This window comes from Micromys minutus (genome assembly GCF_963924665.1).
Source record: "Micromys minutus genome assembly, chromosome: 12".
Classification (NCBI taxonomy): Eukaryota; Metazoa; Chordata; class Mammalia; order Rodentia; family Muridae; genus Micromys; species Micromys minutus.
Window position 1 is genome coordinate 56,767,163 of NC_137981.1, and position 20,332 is coordinate 56,787,494.

General features: G+C 48.2%; 1 protein-coding gene across 1 annotated transcript; it reads left to right on the top strand.

Moving 5' to 3' along the window:
• Positions 1-6,722: 6,722 nt before the first annotated feature.
• Positions 6,723-15,277, top strand: NEIL2 (nei like DNA glycosylase 2; the record flags this gene model as incomplete). The annotated part of the gene is made up of 4 exons (XM_080926986.1): positions 6,723-6,860; positions 10,114-10,457; positions 12,370-12,566; positions 14,964-15,277. 4 exons carry the CDS (start codon positions 6,723-6,725, stop codon positions 15,275-15,277), a joined length of 993 nt encoding a protein of 330 aa, XP_080783112.1.
• Positions 15,278-20,332: the final 5,055 nt, after the last annotated feature.

Genomic DNA, 20,332 nt, shown 5'->3' on the forward strand with positions numbered 1-20,332 from the left:
TCTCCTAGAGTTGTCCACCCCCCCCCTCCATTACTGGGGATCCCAAAGATTCTTCCTTGTCCTCATCACCCACAGAGCTGTAGCCAACTGTGGCATTACCCCAAATCCCCAGCCCCATCCCCAAACCTTACTGGCCGTAGCAGAGGATAGCTTTGAACCAAGATTCTGTAGTAATCATGTATGCTGTTTCTCCCTTAAGGCCGCCTTCCTATGCCTCCCCACCCTCCACAACCCGTTAACATTGTCTTAAGGTGAAATGGCTGTAAAATCAGTATTTAACTAATAAAATTATCTGTATTCCTCTTTCCCTCAGAAGTCTTTTCTAAGAGGCCTGGTGTTCTTGCCCTTTTTAGTAGACCAAATGGTGCAGGCTGTCTCTACCCAGTTTCCCCTTCATGTTTCTGGCATCTGGGACCTGGGAATTGGTGGCAGAGGTTGGTGGGAGATAGCACCGGAACATCTCAGAACAAGGTTCAGACTGCTGTAGAGGACTGCTGCACCCTCAGCTGAAGCTCCTCTGTCCCCACCTCACATAGAAGTCACCCCGTGAGTAGGGAAGTATTTAGAGCATCTGCCCAAGTGCTTACAGCTCCTTGATCTCTCCTGTCTACTGATTCAGAACACATCCTGAAGGGTGGCCCCAAGAGACAAATTCCCCCATAAGACAAAGACATCTGTATGTCCTTTATCTATTTTGCCTTCACCTCAGGCAACAGGACAGATGTTTCCTTCATCTGAGAAGTGAGTGTGGAGCAGTCACGGGTCCTAAGGCCATGTCGCATTTGGTCCCTGTGGCATTGGCAGGGCTTGAACATCACCTTCAGAACCATCCTACCTTTCACTTGGCTTATGTCAAACCTACCAGGCATCCAGGGCCTCAGATGTCATACCACCCTGACTAGTTCCTGGTAGTAATAACAGAGAGAGACACACCATTCTATGTAAAACCAGAAAGTCGTCTAAAATTGTTTCAAAATTATTTGGTTAATTGTGTTAATGGGCAACACAGGCCATAAGCACCAGTGGAGACCAGAGAACAGCTTCCGGGAGTCGTGTCCTCCTTTCCACCTTTACGTAGGTTCTAGGAACCAAACTCAGGCTTGTGTGGTGAGTGCTCTGCTCAAGTGACCCATCTTACTGGCCCAAGAAAAACTTATAGTCTGGGGGCTGGAGAGATGGCTCAGTGGTTAAGAGCACTGACTGCTCTTCCAGAGGTCCTGAGTTCAATTCGACAGCAGCACATGTAATCTGTAATGGGACCCAATGCCCTTTTCTGGTGTCTGAAGACAGTGACAGTGTACTCACATACATAACATAAATAAATCTTAAAAAAAAAACAAAACAAACAAACAAAAAAAAAAAACAGCCAAAGCCACTAAACTGAGAGCTTTGGTCAGTCAGGTAAGATGAGTCCAAGAAAGAAGACAGATTCCAAACCGTTAGCCAAAAGTTCATGGTTTTGGGTTAGGGCATTTTTGCTTAAAACACATCACGTCTCTTTGGAGATGGATTTCAGAACTCTTTCTGTGTATGCTTATAACTGGCATCTCCCTCCAACTAAGGTAACTTAGCCTCCTGGACTTGTTGCTTCCCCTAATCAATCATCAATCAATCAATCAATCAATCAATCCCTAAGGAAGCCCAAGTAGCTTGCTTCAAGAGACTATGAAAGATGCAGATGGGCCTGGAAGCAAAGTCTCAGCCATTATCAACAACAGCAAAGATGCATTTCCAAATTGTTGGAACGTGGTTGGGGTGAGGGGTGGTGAAAAATGATGTTATTGGAATAAATCGCTTTCCCAAGGGGCAAGTCTACAGAAGCAATCATACTGCATTATGGTTACACCACCGACACCGATGAGACTCTCTGGAACCCAGTTTAACTTGGTGTGCAGTCGGGAAAGCCTTGGCCCTGGCTTCTGAGCAGAAGGCAGCTAAGCTGTGGTTGTGTTTGGTTAGACAGATGTTATGATCACAAGATTCCCATCACTGACTGTGCATTGAATATGGGGTTGGAAAGTGATGAGGAGGAAGCCCTGCCCCCAAAGCTGGGCATGCTGACTGTAGTTGTCAACTTTCCTTCGCCCTAACACAACACTTGAGATAATTAAAAGAGAAAAGTTTAGGCTGGAGATTTGCCTCAACTGGTAAAGGGTTTGCCTAGAATGCACAAAGCCCTGTGTTCAATCCTCAGTACCACATAAAGCAAGTCTGGTGGTATATATGCCTGTTAACTCAGCACTCTGGAGGCAGAGGATTACAAGTTCAAGGCCAGCCTGGGCTACACCGGGCCCTGGCTCAAATAAAATAATAAGAAACCCTATTTGAGAATCTGGTATAGTCTAGGTTTGGAAGTCTGTTAGATTAGCAGATTCATGTCTGTCTAGGGTGCCCTAGTGTTTGGTGAGCCAAATGGAGCCCGAAGAAAGCCATAGCTTAGTAAGTTCTGGGTACTTTGCCAATCACTCCATCCCCTCCTTGAGGTGCCAGTCTACATTCTGAGAGTTTACTGGCTTTACAGGGGTTCAATTGCTAAGAATGTGAAAACTGTCTCAAAGGTCTCCAACAGCCAGCCTGGGGGAGAAGAATGAAGGGAACCTAGCTGTAAAAAAGGAAGCTCAGATCACAGGGATCTCAGAGATCACCTGAGGGACCAGATCCTCTGGTGCTGCCATCCAGTGAACTTCCTTAAGGACACACACAGGACTAGAGCTCCAGGAAGCACTGTGCATGCAGTTCATGCATTCACCACGTGGGGGCACAGGCATTCGAAGCTCCACTAGAGCGGGGTTTTCAAGCCCTTAAAAAATCAGAAACCAACCAAATTCTGCTACTCAAAAGCAATAGTGCCAGCCTCAGGGAGACATTTGTACGTCTCTGCAAGCACGTTTTGCACACAAAGATACAGATGTCAAGTCCCATGCTGAAATGCACAGAAGTACAATGAAATGTGTCTACTGGACTCCAGAATTCCACTCCCACAGAATAAGAACCTTACTCTCTGGGGAGCCCCTGCACAGCCTAAGCCGAACAATCCTTAGCTTATGAATGTTTCCTAACATCTAAAGCATCCCCTCAACAAATGTGGCTTCCTAGATCCTCTCTCCAAGCCAGGGTGTGGTCTTTCCCAATCTACACTTAAGCATTTCTGCATGATTCCTATATACATCAGGGTTTACAGAGTGCGGCTTTACGTCTGCAAGGCCATGGCATAGATGCTCCATTTACAGACTGGATTTAGGTATTCTTTTCTCACAGCTAACGAGGCAGTCTGGGTAAAGACTTTCCACGGTGACTTGCACATGGTGCGTGCTCAGTAAACTGTACTTGTGATTATAAACGGCAGCACCCAACCCTGAACCTTTCCTTTTCTCAGCTGCAGAGGTCCCTTGGGCTCAGAAGAGACCTCTTAGGTACACAGCTCTGATTCCACCAGATAAGGTGAGGCTCATCTTTAGGATATAGCTTCTTCTCAGCACTGCCAGTTTACAATAGGTGTGTGTGTGTGTGTGTGTGTGTGTGTGTGTGTGTGTGCGTGCGCGCGCGCGTGCACGTGTGGGTATGTGCGTGTGTCTGGAAGCTGCACAGGAGCACACTGTAGCAGATGTGAGTCTCCCAAGACACCAGATACAGAAAAGTGGAAAAGCATGCTCCAGTGCTTAAATATAAAGTAGGGACTCCCCCTCCCCTCCTGCTCACCCTCTGCCTTGAGGGGAACTTTGTACCTCTCAGATACCCGAGGCCTCCTCTCCTTACTTCCTGTTCTTGCCCTAGAGACATAGATATGGTAGAAGTGGGGGATGAGCTGCTCCTTGAAACAGGGCTGTCTCCATGTGATGGTCAAGTCCAGAGACTGACACCGTAGCCACTTCTGAAGGCTCCTCACAGTTCCCCTTGGCATCCTGTAAAGTACTGGCTCCAACCCTTTTCGGTGTCCTATCTTCCAAGTATAAACTTCAGTACCCAACTTTTAAAAAGTGTATAGTAAAAATTCAAAATTAAAATAATATAAAGCAAAAGTAAATAAACCTCACTCTTTAAAACTGGTACAGGCCAGGTGTGCTAGCTGTGTTTAAAATCCCAGTACTAAAGAAATCAAGTTTGAAAATTCAAGGCTAGCCAAGCGTTGTCTCAAAAATACAAAACCACCACCAACAATAACAATCACCCACCTCGAGATGGGTGATGGAGGCATCTCTACTTGGTGCCCAGGGTGACCACTGGAGGCGCAGCTCTCTCAGTCTGTCTCTGTCCCCGCATTCCCCAATCTCGAGGTGCACCCCACCTCCAGCGCCTCCCGGGAAAAAGCCCTGTAGCTCCCCCTCTGGAGTGCACCCGACCTCCAGCAGGGAAGAGCATGTAGCTCCTCCATCTCAGAGGACTCCTCATCTCCGGAGTTACCAGGAGAGGAGCCCGCAGCTCCCCACCCACCTCCAAGACCAACTTGGCCTCGGGGTGGAGCCCTTGAGTCGCGGAAGTGTCTTCCGGTCCACTCCTGGGAGGAGCCCGTGGGATTTCAGCCACCGGGCTACAGTGTCGGTGCGCCCCAGCAGGCTGGACCCGTCCTCCCCGCCCTGGTCTGGAAGGAGCAAGTGGATCACGATCCTGTTGCGGTCGCTGGGACCCGGTCAGGGTACAGCATCCCAGGATTTACCTGGGCCTGCGCCTACCCTCCTCCCTACCCTAGGCCACACACGTGTTTTCACAGGAAAATTAAGCAGTGTCTCTTCCGGACACGCGCAGCCTGGTCGTAAGTTTGTTTTTGCTGATCGCGTTGCCTTCCGACTCCCCCACCCTCGTGACCCTCACGTGTTCCCTCCTCCTTCAATCACACAGAAGAGTTAGGAAATGCGGTGGTCCAAGACTCTCTCTGCGTCCTGCGCAGCCTGGCCGCCTCGCCCTAGCCACAAAACGCAAGGTTCTCAGCATCTCATCCCATTCCTTTTGCGTGCGTTCCCTAAACCATACCCAGGGGCGGAGAGTTGTTTTGGGACAGGGCCTCTGTGTAGTCTGGGCTCTCTCTGAGACCTCAGCCCCTGCCTCCAGAGTGCTGGGATTAAAGGCTTGCTGGAGGGATTTAACTGCATTGTGCTGGTGGCCTTTTCCAGAACTTTCTCGGAGGGTAGCCAGGAAGACTCAGAACTTAGAGGTGGTTAGGGTACCAGAGCTTGGCAAGCTGCCTTCTGTCCCAGCAGTTTTCCCTGAAGGTCTGAGTAGGTGAAGTATTGCCACATTTCCAAGAGTGTGAATGGGAATCCAAGCCGTCATGAACTACATTAAGCAATATTGAGGCCTTAGCACAGTTGGTAGAGGGATTGCCTAGCTTGCAAGATGCCCTGGGTTTGAGCATAAACCAGGGGTTGCGACGTGCTGGAATGACAGTGTGCTGGAGATCATCCACACACAGTGGCCTGTAAGCCAACCTGACATCTGGAATATAGGCGAGCCTGTCTCAAGACAGAAAGACAAATCACATTATTGAATGTGTTATTTATGAAGCGATTCTTCGAGAAAAGAAATCAGTACATTTTAAATGCCTTAGTAGGAAGGGAGTCGTATATGGCTCACACTTGGGAGACACAGGCAGGAGGAGGATTGTTCAGAGAGTTCAAGACCAGCCTGGGCTAGAGTGAGGCTTAATGACAGCCATCCTGACCTTTAGAAACACTGCAGTCATAACTACCCGCTGGATGCCTTTGTTAATGCTCACCTCAGTTTATGCCTGGTGTTGATGAGCGGCAGGTAAGGTTAGTTAGAGCTTCGAGGTGGGGGATGGGGGAATGACCTCCTGCTCAGTAAATCTGGGAGTAGGCTACCCCGGCTATCCCATCCTGGTGGCTCTCGGTGACTTTGGATGGTTGAGGACAGGGAGGAGAGGGGTGGCTTGTGGACCTGCCTTTCTTGTACTGTGGCTTTTCAGCCGCCAGACATACTATCAGGAGTTTAGCTGGTTGGCAGCTGCCCTGCCCGGCTGGTGTCCGCTTGTCATTGATCTGAGCTCAGCCAGCACTGTGCTCAGAGATAAAGGACCATCTCTAGAGATCTCATAACCATTGCAGATCTCTTTTACCCGAGGTGGTCCCGAGAGAGCCAAGTACGGATCAGTCAGAAGAGGGTTGAATGAAAGCTTGAGGACAGCTAGGACTAGCTCACCTAAGACTCTGCCTTAAGAACCAACCAAACAAGGAGTGGCTGACCACTGGGGTGGCAGCGTCATCGAAGTACACACCTGCTCCATGACACTTAGCACACTACAGTGATTAGTATTTGCTGTGTGGGTAAGGCTGAGGGGCCAGGAAGAGAAACCACTGCTGAGAAGCTGACCCTTACCCTGTTTCAGCTCAGTCTTCCCTGAGAAAAGACTCCCCCTCCTCAGCCCGACCCTATTTTTGTCATCTATGCCTTTTTGGGGGGGTTTAAATATTTATTTATTTGTTTATTTTATATATATGTACACTGTAACTGTCTTCAGACACACCAGAATCTCACACACAATCAGATCTCATTACAGATGGTTGGGAGCCACCATGTGGTTGCTGGGAATTGAACTCAGGACCTCTGGAAGAGCCGCAGTCAGTGCTCTAACCACTGAGATATCTCTCCAGCCCATCATCTATACTCATAAAGCAGGTGACCTGAACTCTCTCCTTGGGGTGCCACACCGGCGATCAGACACGCCAGGCTAAGTCAGAGGTCTCCTTTGCAGCTTTCTGCCCACAGAGATGCCAGAAGGGCCGTCCGTGAGGAAGTTTCACCATCTTGTCTCCCCCTTTGTGGGCCAGAAGGTGATCAAGACAGGAGGCAGCAGTAAGAAGCTACTGCCTGCCTCCTTTCAGTCTTTGTGGCTCCAGGAAGCTCAGGTGAGTTCAGCTTCCCCGGTCTCACACAGGTGTGCTGGTTCACCCCGCCTCCCCTGGAGACTTCTAGCCTTGGCAATATCTGGTGAAACCCTTTCTCTAAGCAGTGGACAGCCATGCTAGGACTGCCTGTGGCTGTACTCTTAGTGTGATGTTTCCCGACACAGTGGACTGGGGGCTTTGAGGAACGTATGGAAAGGACAGGCCTGACGACCCCACTCACGATCACTTCTCCCGTGGTCGTGTGAGCATCTCTGATGCGGTGCCACAGGCTCCCATGGGCCAGCCGTGGAGTAATGAGGATCTGAATTTAGACCTCGTCCCGGGTGGGAGTCGCAGTTCCTTCAGGACGCTCAGGGACTCTGTGGACTGACCCCTGCTGGTCTCTCTGACCTTTGCACTAGGCCTGCAGCCCAGTTAACTCTTCCCCAGGGTGTGGACGTGTTTCCCCTGCTAGGGCACATCTTTCCTTTATGCTTCGGATCTTACCACGCCTGTCTCTTCTGTTTACTGTGGTCATTTTAGTCTTTTTTCAGATTCTGAGGTGCCAAGTCTTTTAAATTCAGACTCCATTTTAGAGAACCTCACCTAAGTTTGAACTCAGGTAAACTAACAGGCTGGTACCTAGCATTAGTTTCCAAGTTGCCCCCCAACAAAACCCAAACCTAGCTTCAGTCTCTAGGCTAATCCCCAACAAGACCAGGTTATTCTCCCAGCAAACCTGCACCCCCAGGTTACAAATCTACCCCCTGCCTAACAACCACCAATTCAGAGGGGAGCAAAAATTAAGTTTATAATATGACTCCCAGCACCAACCAATTATGTTAATGGCCACAGTAGCTTTCCAATTAGATGCGTGCACAATCACTCCCTGCTTGCTGCTTACTATAAAGTCTTGCTCCCATAGACATTTGGGGCTCCTCTCTCCACCAAAACCTTCCTTTGTATCAGCAGTGAGCTGAGGAGCCCCAGCTAGCTGGAATAGAATAAAGACCCCACTGTGAGTTGCATCAGATGGGCTCCACTAATTTCCCTGGTGCTACCATTACACTGTCCTGCCTGCTTTACACTGGCTGAGAGATGAGTCCTCTCTACCCCTGGGATAGCCTCTGTTTCCTCCTGTGGTATTCTTATTGCCAGGCCTGACCTTCGTGTGGAATGGGGAGACAGGAACAGGGCAAGGCTATATCCTGGTCAGTCCTGTATTCGTGGTTAGCTATGAGGACCTGCATGGAGGAGGCGTGGGGTAAACTTTGTACAGTGACATGCAGTCTCTGCTGCTGCTGCTTAGCTGCATGATCCGAAGCACAGTTTCGTTTCCTTAGCTCTAATGTCTCCATCTGTAGATGGGTGTAGTAAAACACTTTGTGGTGGTTCGATTGAGAATGATCTCCAAAGGCTCATATGTTTGAATGCTTGGTCATCTGAGAGTGGAACTGTTGGGGAGGATTAGATGTGACCTTGTTGGAGAAGATGTCACTTTATTGATCCACTGAGAGTGGGCTTTGAGGTTTTAAAAGCCCAGGCCAGGCCCAGTATCCCCACCCCACCACACCCCCACCCCCTCTGCCTGCTGCCTATGAATCAGGATATAAAGCTGTCTGTAAAAGTAACGTATTTGCCTGAAGTAATTGTCTCTAAGGCTTACTGTCTGTCTGCTGACCTAGTCCTAGCCCTGCAAGCTTCTAGCCTTATCTTATCTAGACCTGGAATGTTTTCAGCCACCGAGACTTACTGCTGTATAAGCTCACCCCTTCCTAGTTCTTTCTGATCTCCGGCTGGCTGATTCAACTCAGCTCTTCTGGCTTAAACTCCTCTCCAAGCTGACTGATTCAGTCTGGCTTCTCTCTGCTTCTGCTTGGCTTCATACTAACTTTGGCGATACATAGTAATTTCTGGCTCCTTCTCATTCGCCAGCTCTTTCTGTCTTCATCTGCATCTAGCTTGTTATCTCTCTGCTTCCTGTCTCTGTACAGTTGTCCCGGTAAAAAGAGCTCCTTTCTCTTTCATCCTTTCTCTGTGTGTGTTCTCTTAAATGGCTTCCCTTTCCTCTCTCTTCTGGTAAGAGTTGGGCATATCCTTTCCTATCAGTTCTTTCTCTGATTCATCACTGTGTCACTCAATTAGATGTCACTTCTAAACATGTGTTCTTCCTTCCACAAACTAACTTTACCTTCATTGTTTGGGATTAAAGATCCACAAAGGACAAGTCTGTATTCCAGCCAGAGGGATTAAAGATGTGTACTAAGGGTTGAGCCACACCACAACTAGAAACAGTTTTTTTTTTTTTTTTTTTTTTTGTTGTTGTTTTGTTTTTGTTTTCAGTAAATAATACCATCTCAGGTTCACCGTGTGATCAGACATCCTGCGACAGCTGTCTGGTGCTCTTCTGGCATCATGCCTGTTTGCTTCTTGTCATGACAATAAAGGACTCGCCCTCTGAAACTGTAAGCCAGCTCCCAGTTAAACGCATTTTTTTCTAAGCGTTGCCTTGGTCCTGGCATCTCTTCACAATGACAGGTCTAAGACACATTCATTTGATAAAACTCTTGTAGGAATAGGCTTTATATCTGACACTAAATCTGTTATGTACCTGGTAATTGCTTGTTCTCTACTGCCACTGGACACATGCACATGCGCACACATACCTCATAGGCCACAGAACCATCCTTTGAGTGGAAGATGGCTCATAACCCTTCACCTATATATACTTCATCTTTAGAAACTGAGGCCCCGAATAGTCTAAGTTTAGGAGTCCAAGTCTTCCAAACTTCAGGCTGTTGGCCTCTTTGTAGAGACTGTGCTGCGTGGTTTGAGTCCCATGGTTTTGATGTTCCAGTCCTTACTTTGGTAGCTGTCATTGAATAGATTTGAGAACAGATGAATATGTGGACCTAGAAAAAAAATGTGTCATGAAGTAACTAAGAGAATGACCCTTTGTATAATCTTTGAGTGGGCTCTGAAATCTTTGGGAACATCTCTCCTAGGTTGTTGGGAAGCCTTGCTTCTGGCACAGACCTATCCCATCACTAATCCATCTCCTGCAGCTGCTTTCAGGCCTTTGCAAAACCACACACTTGCTGCTCAAACCTCTGGGACAAATGGGCAAAGTACAGAGAAATCCTCTGTGCTGGGGAAGCTCTGGGAGACAGGAAGGAACCAGACTGTTGGCAGCTAGCTGTTTGTGAAGCTGTGACCCCTGTGAAGGCCTTGAAGGGTCAATATATATTCTGTTTGTTTGTTTTGTTTTTCCCAGGTGCATGGAAAAAAATTATTCCTTCGGTTTGATCCAGATGGGGAGATGGAGCCACCCAGCAGCTGCCCACAGCCTGTACAAGGAATGTGGCAGAAAGAGGCTATGGACCCAGAGCTGGCCTTGGGTCCCAATGCTCAGGAAACCTCTGCAGGCCCCTCTGGATCTGGGGAGCCTGTTCCCAGTAGATCTGATGGCCCATGTGATCTTGGGGGAAAGAACCCTTTAGCAGACACCCAGAGGTGGCTGGAAGTCAGGTTTGGTTTGTTTGGCAGCGTTTGGGTGGATGACTTCTCCAGAGCAAAGAAACCTAACAAAAGAGGTGACTGGAGAGACCCAGTGCCCAGGTAATTGTGTGACTTGTGCAGGGTTCTTAGCAGGGTCTACCATGTTTATGTGGCCCCCTCTGTGGCAAGGCATGGCTGAGGGGCCACACTTGGGGATGTCCAGGTCTTGCTAGGCAAAAAGGGTGCACATTCAGCCATAAGAACTGAACTATGGTCTGTACCAAGATGATTGTACCTGCTTGGGTCCCTGGGAGAAGAGGATGGGTTTCCAGCCAATGTGGTACTTGAGGATAAACTGCCTCAGAAGAAAAGCATGTCTGTCTAGACTCTTGTGCTCTGAAGGGTTGTAGTTTTCCCAGTTATTTGATTTGTGAACATCGAGGAAGGAATGGCGCATAAAGCTCTGCAGTGTGCAGCTTCCTTAGAGGGCAGTTCCCAACCGCCCCTGGGGGAAAATGATTGTTTTCCTCCAAATTTGAAACAGGCTTTAATTAGATACTAGCCAGCATGGACTCTGGTCAGGTTCATTTTGGGACCCCAGGGAGTTGCCAGGCATGCACATTCTAATGGCTGGCTTTGCCATTAGATACATGCTAGCAATGAACATGAGTGTGTGCACCTCAGTGTGCACGCGGGGGTCAGAGGACAGTTTCGGGAGTTGATTCTCTCCTCTCACTGTGGATTTCGGAGATCAAACTCAGGTTAAGATTTCATGGTGAGCTTAGGATGTCTGAACAATCTCATGATGCAGTTTTTAAACTTTGGATATTAAGTTTGATAATATGTGTTGCCAGGGTCAGGATTGTTCCCAGGCCAGTGTACATCCCTTGAGAGTGTTCAGAAAGCATTTTGGCACTTGGAGTTTTTAAGTTTTGTGGAGTCAGTGGTCATGTCTGACTTTCCCTTGTGGCAAAGGATTCCTCTTCTCTTCAGTGGAATAGTATTTAGAAGTTTAATGGGTTCTTTTGTGCAAGACCTCTGAGCCTCACCTCCTATCCTTGAGAAAGAGATTTTTATTACATTTATGTACTTATTTACTTATTCGTTTAGTGTGTATGTGCTAGGGCGTGTGCACTCACACACTCACACACGCAGGCATCTGTGCTGGCCCTTGCATACATTCGTGCACACGCCACCACACATGTGTTGAGATCAGAGGACAACCTTCAGCAGTTGGTTCTATGGGTCCTGGAGATCAAACTGCTGAGGGCTTATGGCAAGTGTCTGTACCCTCTGAGCCGTCTTGCCAGCCCTGACAGTTAAAAACAAGAAGAGAAGAAAACAAAAAACATTGCTGTATTATTCCTGACTAGCCTAAGCTAGTCTCAGATTCATAATCCTCCTGTCTCAGCCTCTCTATGCGGGAATTACGGGCATGTGCCCACCTCCTAGCTTCCCAGAGTTGTCTCTGTCCTTCCCAAGAACAATAATTAGGTCAGACATGGACTCAGGTTCTCCAGCTTCAGCGTAGAGGCAGCTCGGGTTGGATTAGCGATCTCTACAAAGAATTATATTCTTACCAAAGTGTGTGAGATGTCCTTTCTTTCCTTAACATCCAAGAGGCTTAGGGGCACACCCGTGTAGGAGTTGGTTAATCTGGCCTGAAGCTGGAAGTGATACCATCTTTTCCATCATTTCTTCATCTTCTCCCTAATGAGCTCCCCCAACTCCCAGCTCTGGTTCCACAAATCTCCTGGACTGAGACTTTGAGCTTTCTGTCGTCAGCTTGATTGCTGCAGTGTAATTAGAAATCAGTGTATACTCATATTTTATTTCATACCTTTTGGCCCTGAGGTGTTCATGATTGTGACCTCAGCTTTCCAGTTCGATCCAGACTAGTATAGAAGCTTAATGTGCAGCTGATGGCATATGAGAATAGTAACTGTGTATAAACGTGACCTACATAGTGGTCATGCATTACAACCAGCACTGTGTAAGAACACCGTCTATATCATCTCTTCTGTCTTCTCAGGCTGATACTCCATTTTTGTGGTGGTGGCTTCCTGGCATTTTATAATTGCCAGATGTCCTGGAGCCCTCCCCCAGTGATTGAGCCCACCTGCGACATCTTGTCTGAAAAGTTCCACCGAGGACAAGCCTTGGAAGCCCTAACCCAGGCTCAGCCTGTGTGCTATACACTGTTGGACCAGAGATACTTCTCAGGATTAGGTATGACGTGTGAAGGGGAGGAGCCACAGAGAGGTGACGAATGGAAAGGTCACTCATCTGTAGGGCAGCCAAGGCTTCAGGACACTGTCCCAGTGTGCCAACACTGTTGGTCTTACGGTTGGTTTATCCCTTGACTTTTAGACTCAGTTTAGGAAGGACCTCACTTCTTTTTCTGGCATAACACATCATGATAGTGTTCACTGCTCTAGAGACAGTGGAGCTGGGAAAATGAACCCGATAAATGAAGACTAAAGTCTTGTCCAACTTTATTCAAAGCATCAGACAATTTATACTCTTGAGAGTTAAGAGAATGCTCACCTGAGTAAAGCTCTCGTGAGTTCAATCAGTATTCGATCACGAGGACAAGCCACGTGTGGCAAAAGCATGTTTTCCCATAAAGATATTGTATTAGGGGCTGGAGAGATGGCTCAGTGGTTAAGAGCACTTCACTGCTCCTCCAGAGGTCCTGAATTCAAAACCCAGCAACCACTTGGTGACTCACAACCATCTGTACTGAGATCTGATGCCCTCTTCTGGTGTGTCTGAAGACAGCAACAGTGAACTCACATACAATAAAATAAATAAATCTTTTTTTAAAAAAGATATGGTATTAGTCAGGGCTCTCTAGAATCACAGAATTTATGGAATGTCTCTATATTAAGGGAATTTATTGTAATGACTTACGGTCTGCAGTCCAACTAACCCAACAATGGGCAGCTGTGAATGGAAAGTCCAAAAATCTAGTTGTTTCAGCTGGTCTTCTGTATAAGCTGGAATCCTGAAGAAGTGTTTCAAGTGCTAACAAGTGAGTTCAAGCAGGTAAAGAAGACTGAGTCTTCCTTCTTATAATGTTCTTGGGTAGGCCTCCAACAGAAGGAGTGGCCCAGATTAAAGGTGTGTACCACAGCACCGGGATCTAGAACTTGCTTTGTCCCAGGCTGACCTTGAACTCAGAGCTCTACATTCCTCAGTCTCCTGGGATTAAAGGCGTCTACTACTTTGCTACCTTACCTGGACCTAAACTTTTCATGGCTGCCATGCCTTAAGATCTCTATGCCAAGATCCAGGTCAGAAACCTGTGTCTCCCAGCCACAAGATCTGGACCACAGGTGAGCCTTCCATTTCTAGATTGTAGTAATGCCAGGTCTAGTCAAGTTGACAGCCAGGAACAGCCATCAGAGATCTATAAACAAGTAACAGCCAGTTGTAATGAACTATGAAGCAAACTCACCCCTATCTGATGCACCTGGGAAGAGCATGAAAACACATTCCAAGAATAATTCCGTTTTGAAGAAACTGAAGTCACAAGACTCTTGTCTTTTTTCTTGGAATTTTCTCTCAAGCCCTCAGAATCCTCCTCAAATGACTCCATTTGTTCTGACATGATGGGACTGTCCGTTGTGAGCCTTGTGAGATGATATCAGTGTGACCTCCTAACGGGAATATGTGTACCTGGCATTCGTTAAAGCGTGGTGATCTACTGAGAGCATATAGAAGGTTCTGGGTTAAGTTGTGCTAGGAATGGTGGCCCTGCAGGCCATTAGAAGAAAGGGAGGAGTGTGTCCACTGATAGTTACTGCTCTTGGGCAAGGAGCTTCCTGATGTCAAAGCAGAATCAAGTATCAGGTCAGCTTCAAGCTCCTAAAAGCCAAGAGAAAGCAGCAGGTCTCTGCTCTGGAGAACTGAGTAGTGAAACAGCATATCCAGTGGAGACCAGGAGTGCTGTGGTTCTTAGTACTGGGAGGGCAGTTTTCTGTCCACAGGGGAGCAGTAAGGGCCACCACACTGGCTGTTAAAGCAGTTGCTATTGGCGAAGCTGTGTTCACGTACGACGTCCGACTTTGCCTGCCGTGAATTTAGTTCATGCAGAGATGGGAAAGCGACGTGCTCTCGTGGGAGAACCAGCGGCATCTGTTTCTCTACCAGAGGATGAACAAGGTTTCCAGAAGTGGCTTTTGGATGTGTCCAGAGAGCTGACTACACAGTGGTACTGGGGACAGCCAGTGTGACTCGCACGACTCCAGGGACTCAAGGCGCAGTCCCTGGGATAATCTCGTGTTAGCCTTCCCTTTAATAAGGGCAGGGCACCTTGCTGGCAGTCCATGAAGCCGAGTCCAGGTAGGTGAGATGATGAAACTCTTGGGGGAAAAGTCAACTGTCTGCTGCCCCCGTGTGCCATCTCTTCTAGCTTTCCTCTCCTGAGCCAGGTCTTTGCCCAGTAACCCAGCAAGATGGACTCCACTCATTGTCACTTGAGACAGAGTGTGAGCTAGTGTGGTACCACATATCCCTAACTCAACACCCAGAAGGCAGGGGCATCAGTTTAGCCTAGGCACATAGCAAGTTTGAGGCTAAGTAGACAGTATTTCCTACCCTCCTGTCTCTCTTTGCTTTCAGGGAACATTATAAAGAACGAAGCCTTGTACAGAGCAAGGATCCATCCCCTCTCTCTCGGTTCCTTCCTGAGTTCTTCATCTCTGGAGGCCCTCGTGGATCATGTGGTGGAGTTCAGCACAGACTGGCTTCGGGACAAATTCCAAGGCAAGAAACAGCAGACACAGATCTACCAGAAGGAACGATGTCCTTCTGGTCACCAGGTCATGAAGGAGACATTTGGGCCCCCAGATGGGCTCCAGAGGCTCACCTGGTGGTGCCCTCAGTGCCAGCCCCAGCTGTCATCTGAGGGGCCACAGAATCTACTGTCCTCCTAAAACATTTGGCTTTTAACCGTGGGACTTATAGTTGGAGATCCGGATACTGTGCTTCCCGAGAGAAGGGTGTAGGAAGGGATAGTATTACAGATCAGGGTAAGGTCGGGAGGCCAGTATTGTGACATTCTCCTCATTGGATTGTGCCTCAGCTGTAGCTTCCACAGAGACAGATGTTTTCCTTTTCTAGTTGGTTCTATGTAATCCCACCATGCTGCCAAAATCCTGACAGTGGGCTGGGGAAACTGCCTAGAGTAGCAGTCTGAACAGTGACTGGGGCTGTGCAGCTCCTGGGCAGGAACAGCCGGAAGAGACAGCTGGGGTCAGGGCTTTGGGGGTGTGAGCGGGTAGCTGGCAGGGTGAACAGGCTACATTGCCGATGGTGTGCTGTGCTGTGTTTGGGGAACTGGTTGGGTTTGAGTCCCTTCATTTTCTTTCTTCTTTCCCATAAAGGGGTGAGGGATGAGGGCAGAGCTTCAGGAAGGTACTGCTGGTCAGCCTACCTGGTGCCTCCCAGTGGCTGGAGACTGGGGTGGATAGGGAGGTATACCCGGGGACTGAGAAAAGCTGGCTGTTGGTTTACCCCTTAAGTCTGGCATTTGCTGACTGTTGATGTTTGAAGAATTCATGTGTCTGGGGATGTGAAGAAACAACCCTTCAAGTTGTTAGTAACAGCTTGAACCAGAGTACCAACTGGAAATAAAATGGTGTGGTATCTTCTGTTGTCTCCATGAGGGGAGTGGTGGTTTGTTTGCTTGTTTCTGTATTTTTCTGTTTTGTGGTGTTGAGATGAAACGTGAGGCTTCGCTTGCACTAAGCCAGGACTGTACCACTGAGGTGCACTCACCCTTGGTAAAGGTGGCATTGCAGGGCTGGCCTAATGAATCCACTTAGGAGCAGGACAGGAAGGAAGTAAAACCTGCCCTTCTGCCTTGGAGAACTTGGTTTCTGTTGCCCTCCTCTGGCGGATGGTGTGATTTTTGAGAGGCATTGAAAACACTGGCTGATGGTTCACTTCCCTTTACTTTCCTTGCTCTGAAATCCAACTCTTGACAGTTGTCAGTAGTGATCCTGTGACACTCAAGGGTAACTAAGCAGCAGTGAGGGCTCATCTCACACCGAAGTCACCTTCACTGAGGGTTCACCCCTCATCGAGGGCTCATCTCACACTGAAGTCAGTTGCACTGAGGGATGCATGTTTTGTCTGCTTGTAAGTCTGTGTACCATGTGTATGCAGTGCCTACAGATGTCAGATGACATTGGATTCCCCTTGGGATTGACAGGAGTTACATAGTGAGCTGTCATGTGAATACTGAAAATCAAACCCTGGTCCTCTGGAAAAGAACCCAGTGCTCTTAACCCCTGAGCCATCTTTCCAGTCTACTTAAAAAAAAAAAAAGTCTTTTAATTTGTTCTGTTTCTCTCTCCGTGTGTGTGTGTGTGTGTGTGTGTGTGTGTGTGTGTGCTCGTGTCTCTCTGTACACACACACACATACACATATTAGACATGGGTGCCATGTCCCCAGAAGAGAGTGTTGAAATCTCCTGATGCCAGATTTATAGGCAATCATGATCTGCCCTGTGTGGGTGGTAGAAATTGTACTTGGGTCCTCTGGAAAAACAGTAACTGCCCTTAACCACTAAGTTGAGTCTCTAGCTGCTGGCACACCTTTGCATGCTCACCCACACCAGCCTTTCACCCCTTAGGTCAGTATTCATAATCTGCAGAATAACCCATGGAGAGGGAGACTTGATCATTTAAAATACAATGTCTATTACTTTAAAGGAGATCTTATTTTTAATAATGTGCGTGTGTGTGGTGTGGGGTTATATGGACAATGGTGCAGGTACCCAAGGTGCCAAGATGGTCAGATCCCCTGAAGCTGGCGTTGCCAGGGTTATGAGCCACCTGACTTGGGTCCTCTAGAAGAACAGAGTGTACTCTTAATTAATAAGCCATTACCTTAGTCCTGAGCACCCACTCTTACTGTCCTTACCTGAAGTCTGGGGAGGTTATGAAATTAAAGACCCGCTCAGTTAAGCTGACTATGGCGGCAAACATCCCAGCTACCCTGGGGCCATAAATCTGGTGTTTTAGGACAACCTAAACACTGCCTCAAAGGGAAAATAGTGAATAAGGTTTAATGACACTGTCATACTTAAATCTGCCATGGCAAAACAAAATGAACCCCCCCCCCAAAAAAAAAAACCCTCAGCTTTTCACACTGTGTCCTCAGTATGCCCAGAGGACTGAGTGGGAGATGTAGCAGAGGCCTCAGACATGATGCTTTTGGATGACTCAGAGCACCGATGACGAGCAGGTGACAGTATCCCCGCGGTGCAGGTGCAATGCCTGGTGTTGTGCCACCCGGAACTTCTCCAGAGCTCAGGCCCCACCCCGTGTGTGGAGCATGTCACCAACTTCACGATGGTACGGCCCGGCTATGAGACTTATGGTGGCGCACCATCGAGCACGCCTTTGAGTCCATCCACCTGCTCACTGGTGAGAACTCTGCAGGGTTTCGGTCATTAACAGAGGCCTCTCGGGACTGAGCATGGATTGGGCGAGTCCCTCAGGGAGATGGTAGGCTGTGGTGGGGGTCCACGGCATCCTCTGGCTGCAGCTGGGCATGCCAGTCTGTGAGGCTGCCTTCTAGGCTATTAAGACCACAGGCATAAAACGTGCTAAGTGCTCCCACGGGCTCTTCCAATTCTTGGATGAACTGAGGTGTGTGGTGTGTTTCTGCTCAGAGGGAAGGGAATCCAAGGACTTGGAGGCCCAGGAAACAGAGTGGGGAGGTGTCCCAGTGGAAGGGTATCTTGAGACACAGGAGCCCAGAGACCACACAGCCCTGAGCAGAAGCTTCCTCAGGAGGCACCGCAGCCCTCCCTCAGGGGAGGGAATTCCCAGCTGAGCTGAGGCTCTCAGCCCTCCCTACTCCACGCCTTTGCTTTTTCCCTTTCTCTTCATTGCTTCTTGGCTTCTATCAGTGAGGCACACCAGGCAGCAAATCTCATAAAAAAAAGTTATTGGAGGGTCCAAGGAGAGGAGAGACAAACCCAGGGATGGCTGTCCTCTGCTCCTGGGAGAGCTTGGGAGCCTCAGGGATTGGTGGGTTTTTATAGCCAGCTTAGTAATCGGTGGCTTTTTCCCCCACTGCCACCCTCTTCCTTGCCTCCCTGGGTTAGGATGGGAAGTCCTTCCTGGCAACTGGTGGCTTTGGCTGAGAACCCATCTCTGTGGAGCTGCTTGCCACCGTGAGCAGCGCCTGCAGTGGTGCTTTACTAAAGCCATAGGCTGAGGCAAGAAAGGTGTCGCCACTGTGGACAGTTTCTGGGACAGGAGTCGTTTGGACAAGAGCTGCCATTTTTGACAGTTGAAGGGCTGGCTACCACTCTGATGGGAACTCATGGGGCTAAGCCTCACTTTCCAGCTGTTTCTAATAAACTGATGCTTTGAATGGAAATGAAAATCAAAGACTTTCACTTGTCATAGATCCTCAAGATGGAAGTCTAAGATTAAGACAGATTCCGTTATCTGATGAGGGCCTCCATTCTGGAATCCACCTGTGTGGTGGTTGGCTCTCCTGATACGCTCTTGCAGTAAGGATACCAGTACCATTGGAATCATCTTAAGACCTGCCCCGTGGTCTTGTTTATATAGAATCCCTACCAAATTCCCATCCCTAAAATGCCCCTTTTAGACTAAAGTTCCAACACACGAGTTTTCTATGGGACACAGGCACTGCGGGCCAAACTGACACATACTTCCAATAACTTTTTATTAGCATTAACTGCCATATACAACAATGGGTTTTATTATGACATATAATGTACATAATGTATTATCATATTCACCCCGTTATTCTCTTGTTCCTCTCCCACTCTTCTTGATACTAACAGAAGCATGGGCCACTTACTAGCAGTCATCCCTGTCCTCATTAGGTCATACAAACGCACCAGCAAACTTGACCTGAGTTCTATCCCCAGGACTCATGGAGGAAGGAGCTGACCTCTCTACTCATGGCATGTGTGTGGTAACACTTAAGCCCACATCAAATATAATAAAAAGGTGTGAGTAGAAATGGGGGCTAGTTGAAACAGTAAGGATCATGAGGGTTAAAAGAGAATATAATAAAATACGTTATATACATATATGAAGACTTCATAATAAAACTCTGGATCATTTGTGCTAGTAACTTTTTAGAATTCATTCCATTAGCAATCATTAACTACCAATAGATCTTCAGGGAGGGCGCCCTTCCTCGCCCCTTGCAATCCTTAACTGGGGGGAAGGGGAGGTATTTGTCCACCCCACTCCTAGGAGGTCCACTCTTGTGCAGATTTTGCAGGTACTCCAAAAATCCTGGTTCATATCACCAGAACATTGAGAGGTATGCCCATTAAGAGCCCGGCTCCTTTTGTTTTAGCAGCTTTGAAAATGGGACCCAAGAATCATCGCCATGTCGTCTCACAAACGACGGGCATTAGTCTGAGAAATACGGTGAGCTGTCCTAGTTGGGAGTTTCCTGGAGCTCAAAAGAGCCATAGGAAACTCCTCGGAGGAAAGCAAGACTCAGATTTTTATGTTTTCTGGCTTTTTCTAAAATCACGAAACCTACTTTCTTTTTAAAACAAACAATCAAACGAAAACTATATTCTCTGGAATAGTCTTGACGCCAGATGCGAAACTCGGGCCCCGATGGCCAGCCGTTCCGCTTATGAGGTTTTGCTGCGGCTCACTCACAAGCCGCCAGTCTCGTTTCCAGTGCCCGCTTTCCTGGCACTCTGACGTGGTTTCGATAGCCTACCCCTTAGGCGTCTTAGAGGTGATCGCGGACAGGGGAGCACAGGCACCCCCCGAGCTAGGCTCGCCCGGATCAAGCCCGTCTACGAACGCCAGAATGTCCACGCATGCGCCTCACTCCTTGCCGGCTAACGACACGCCGACCAAACAAAAGCTCTCTTCTGGGTACCAATCGTGCTCGCTGGCTTCTCTCCAGCCCTCCAATCAAGTTCCAGGGTGTGGTCATCGCGCCAGGCTCCTCCGGCCATCGA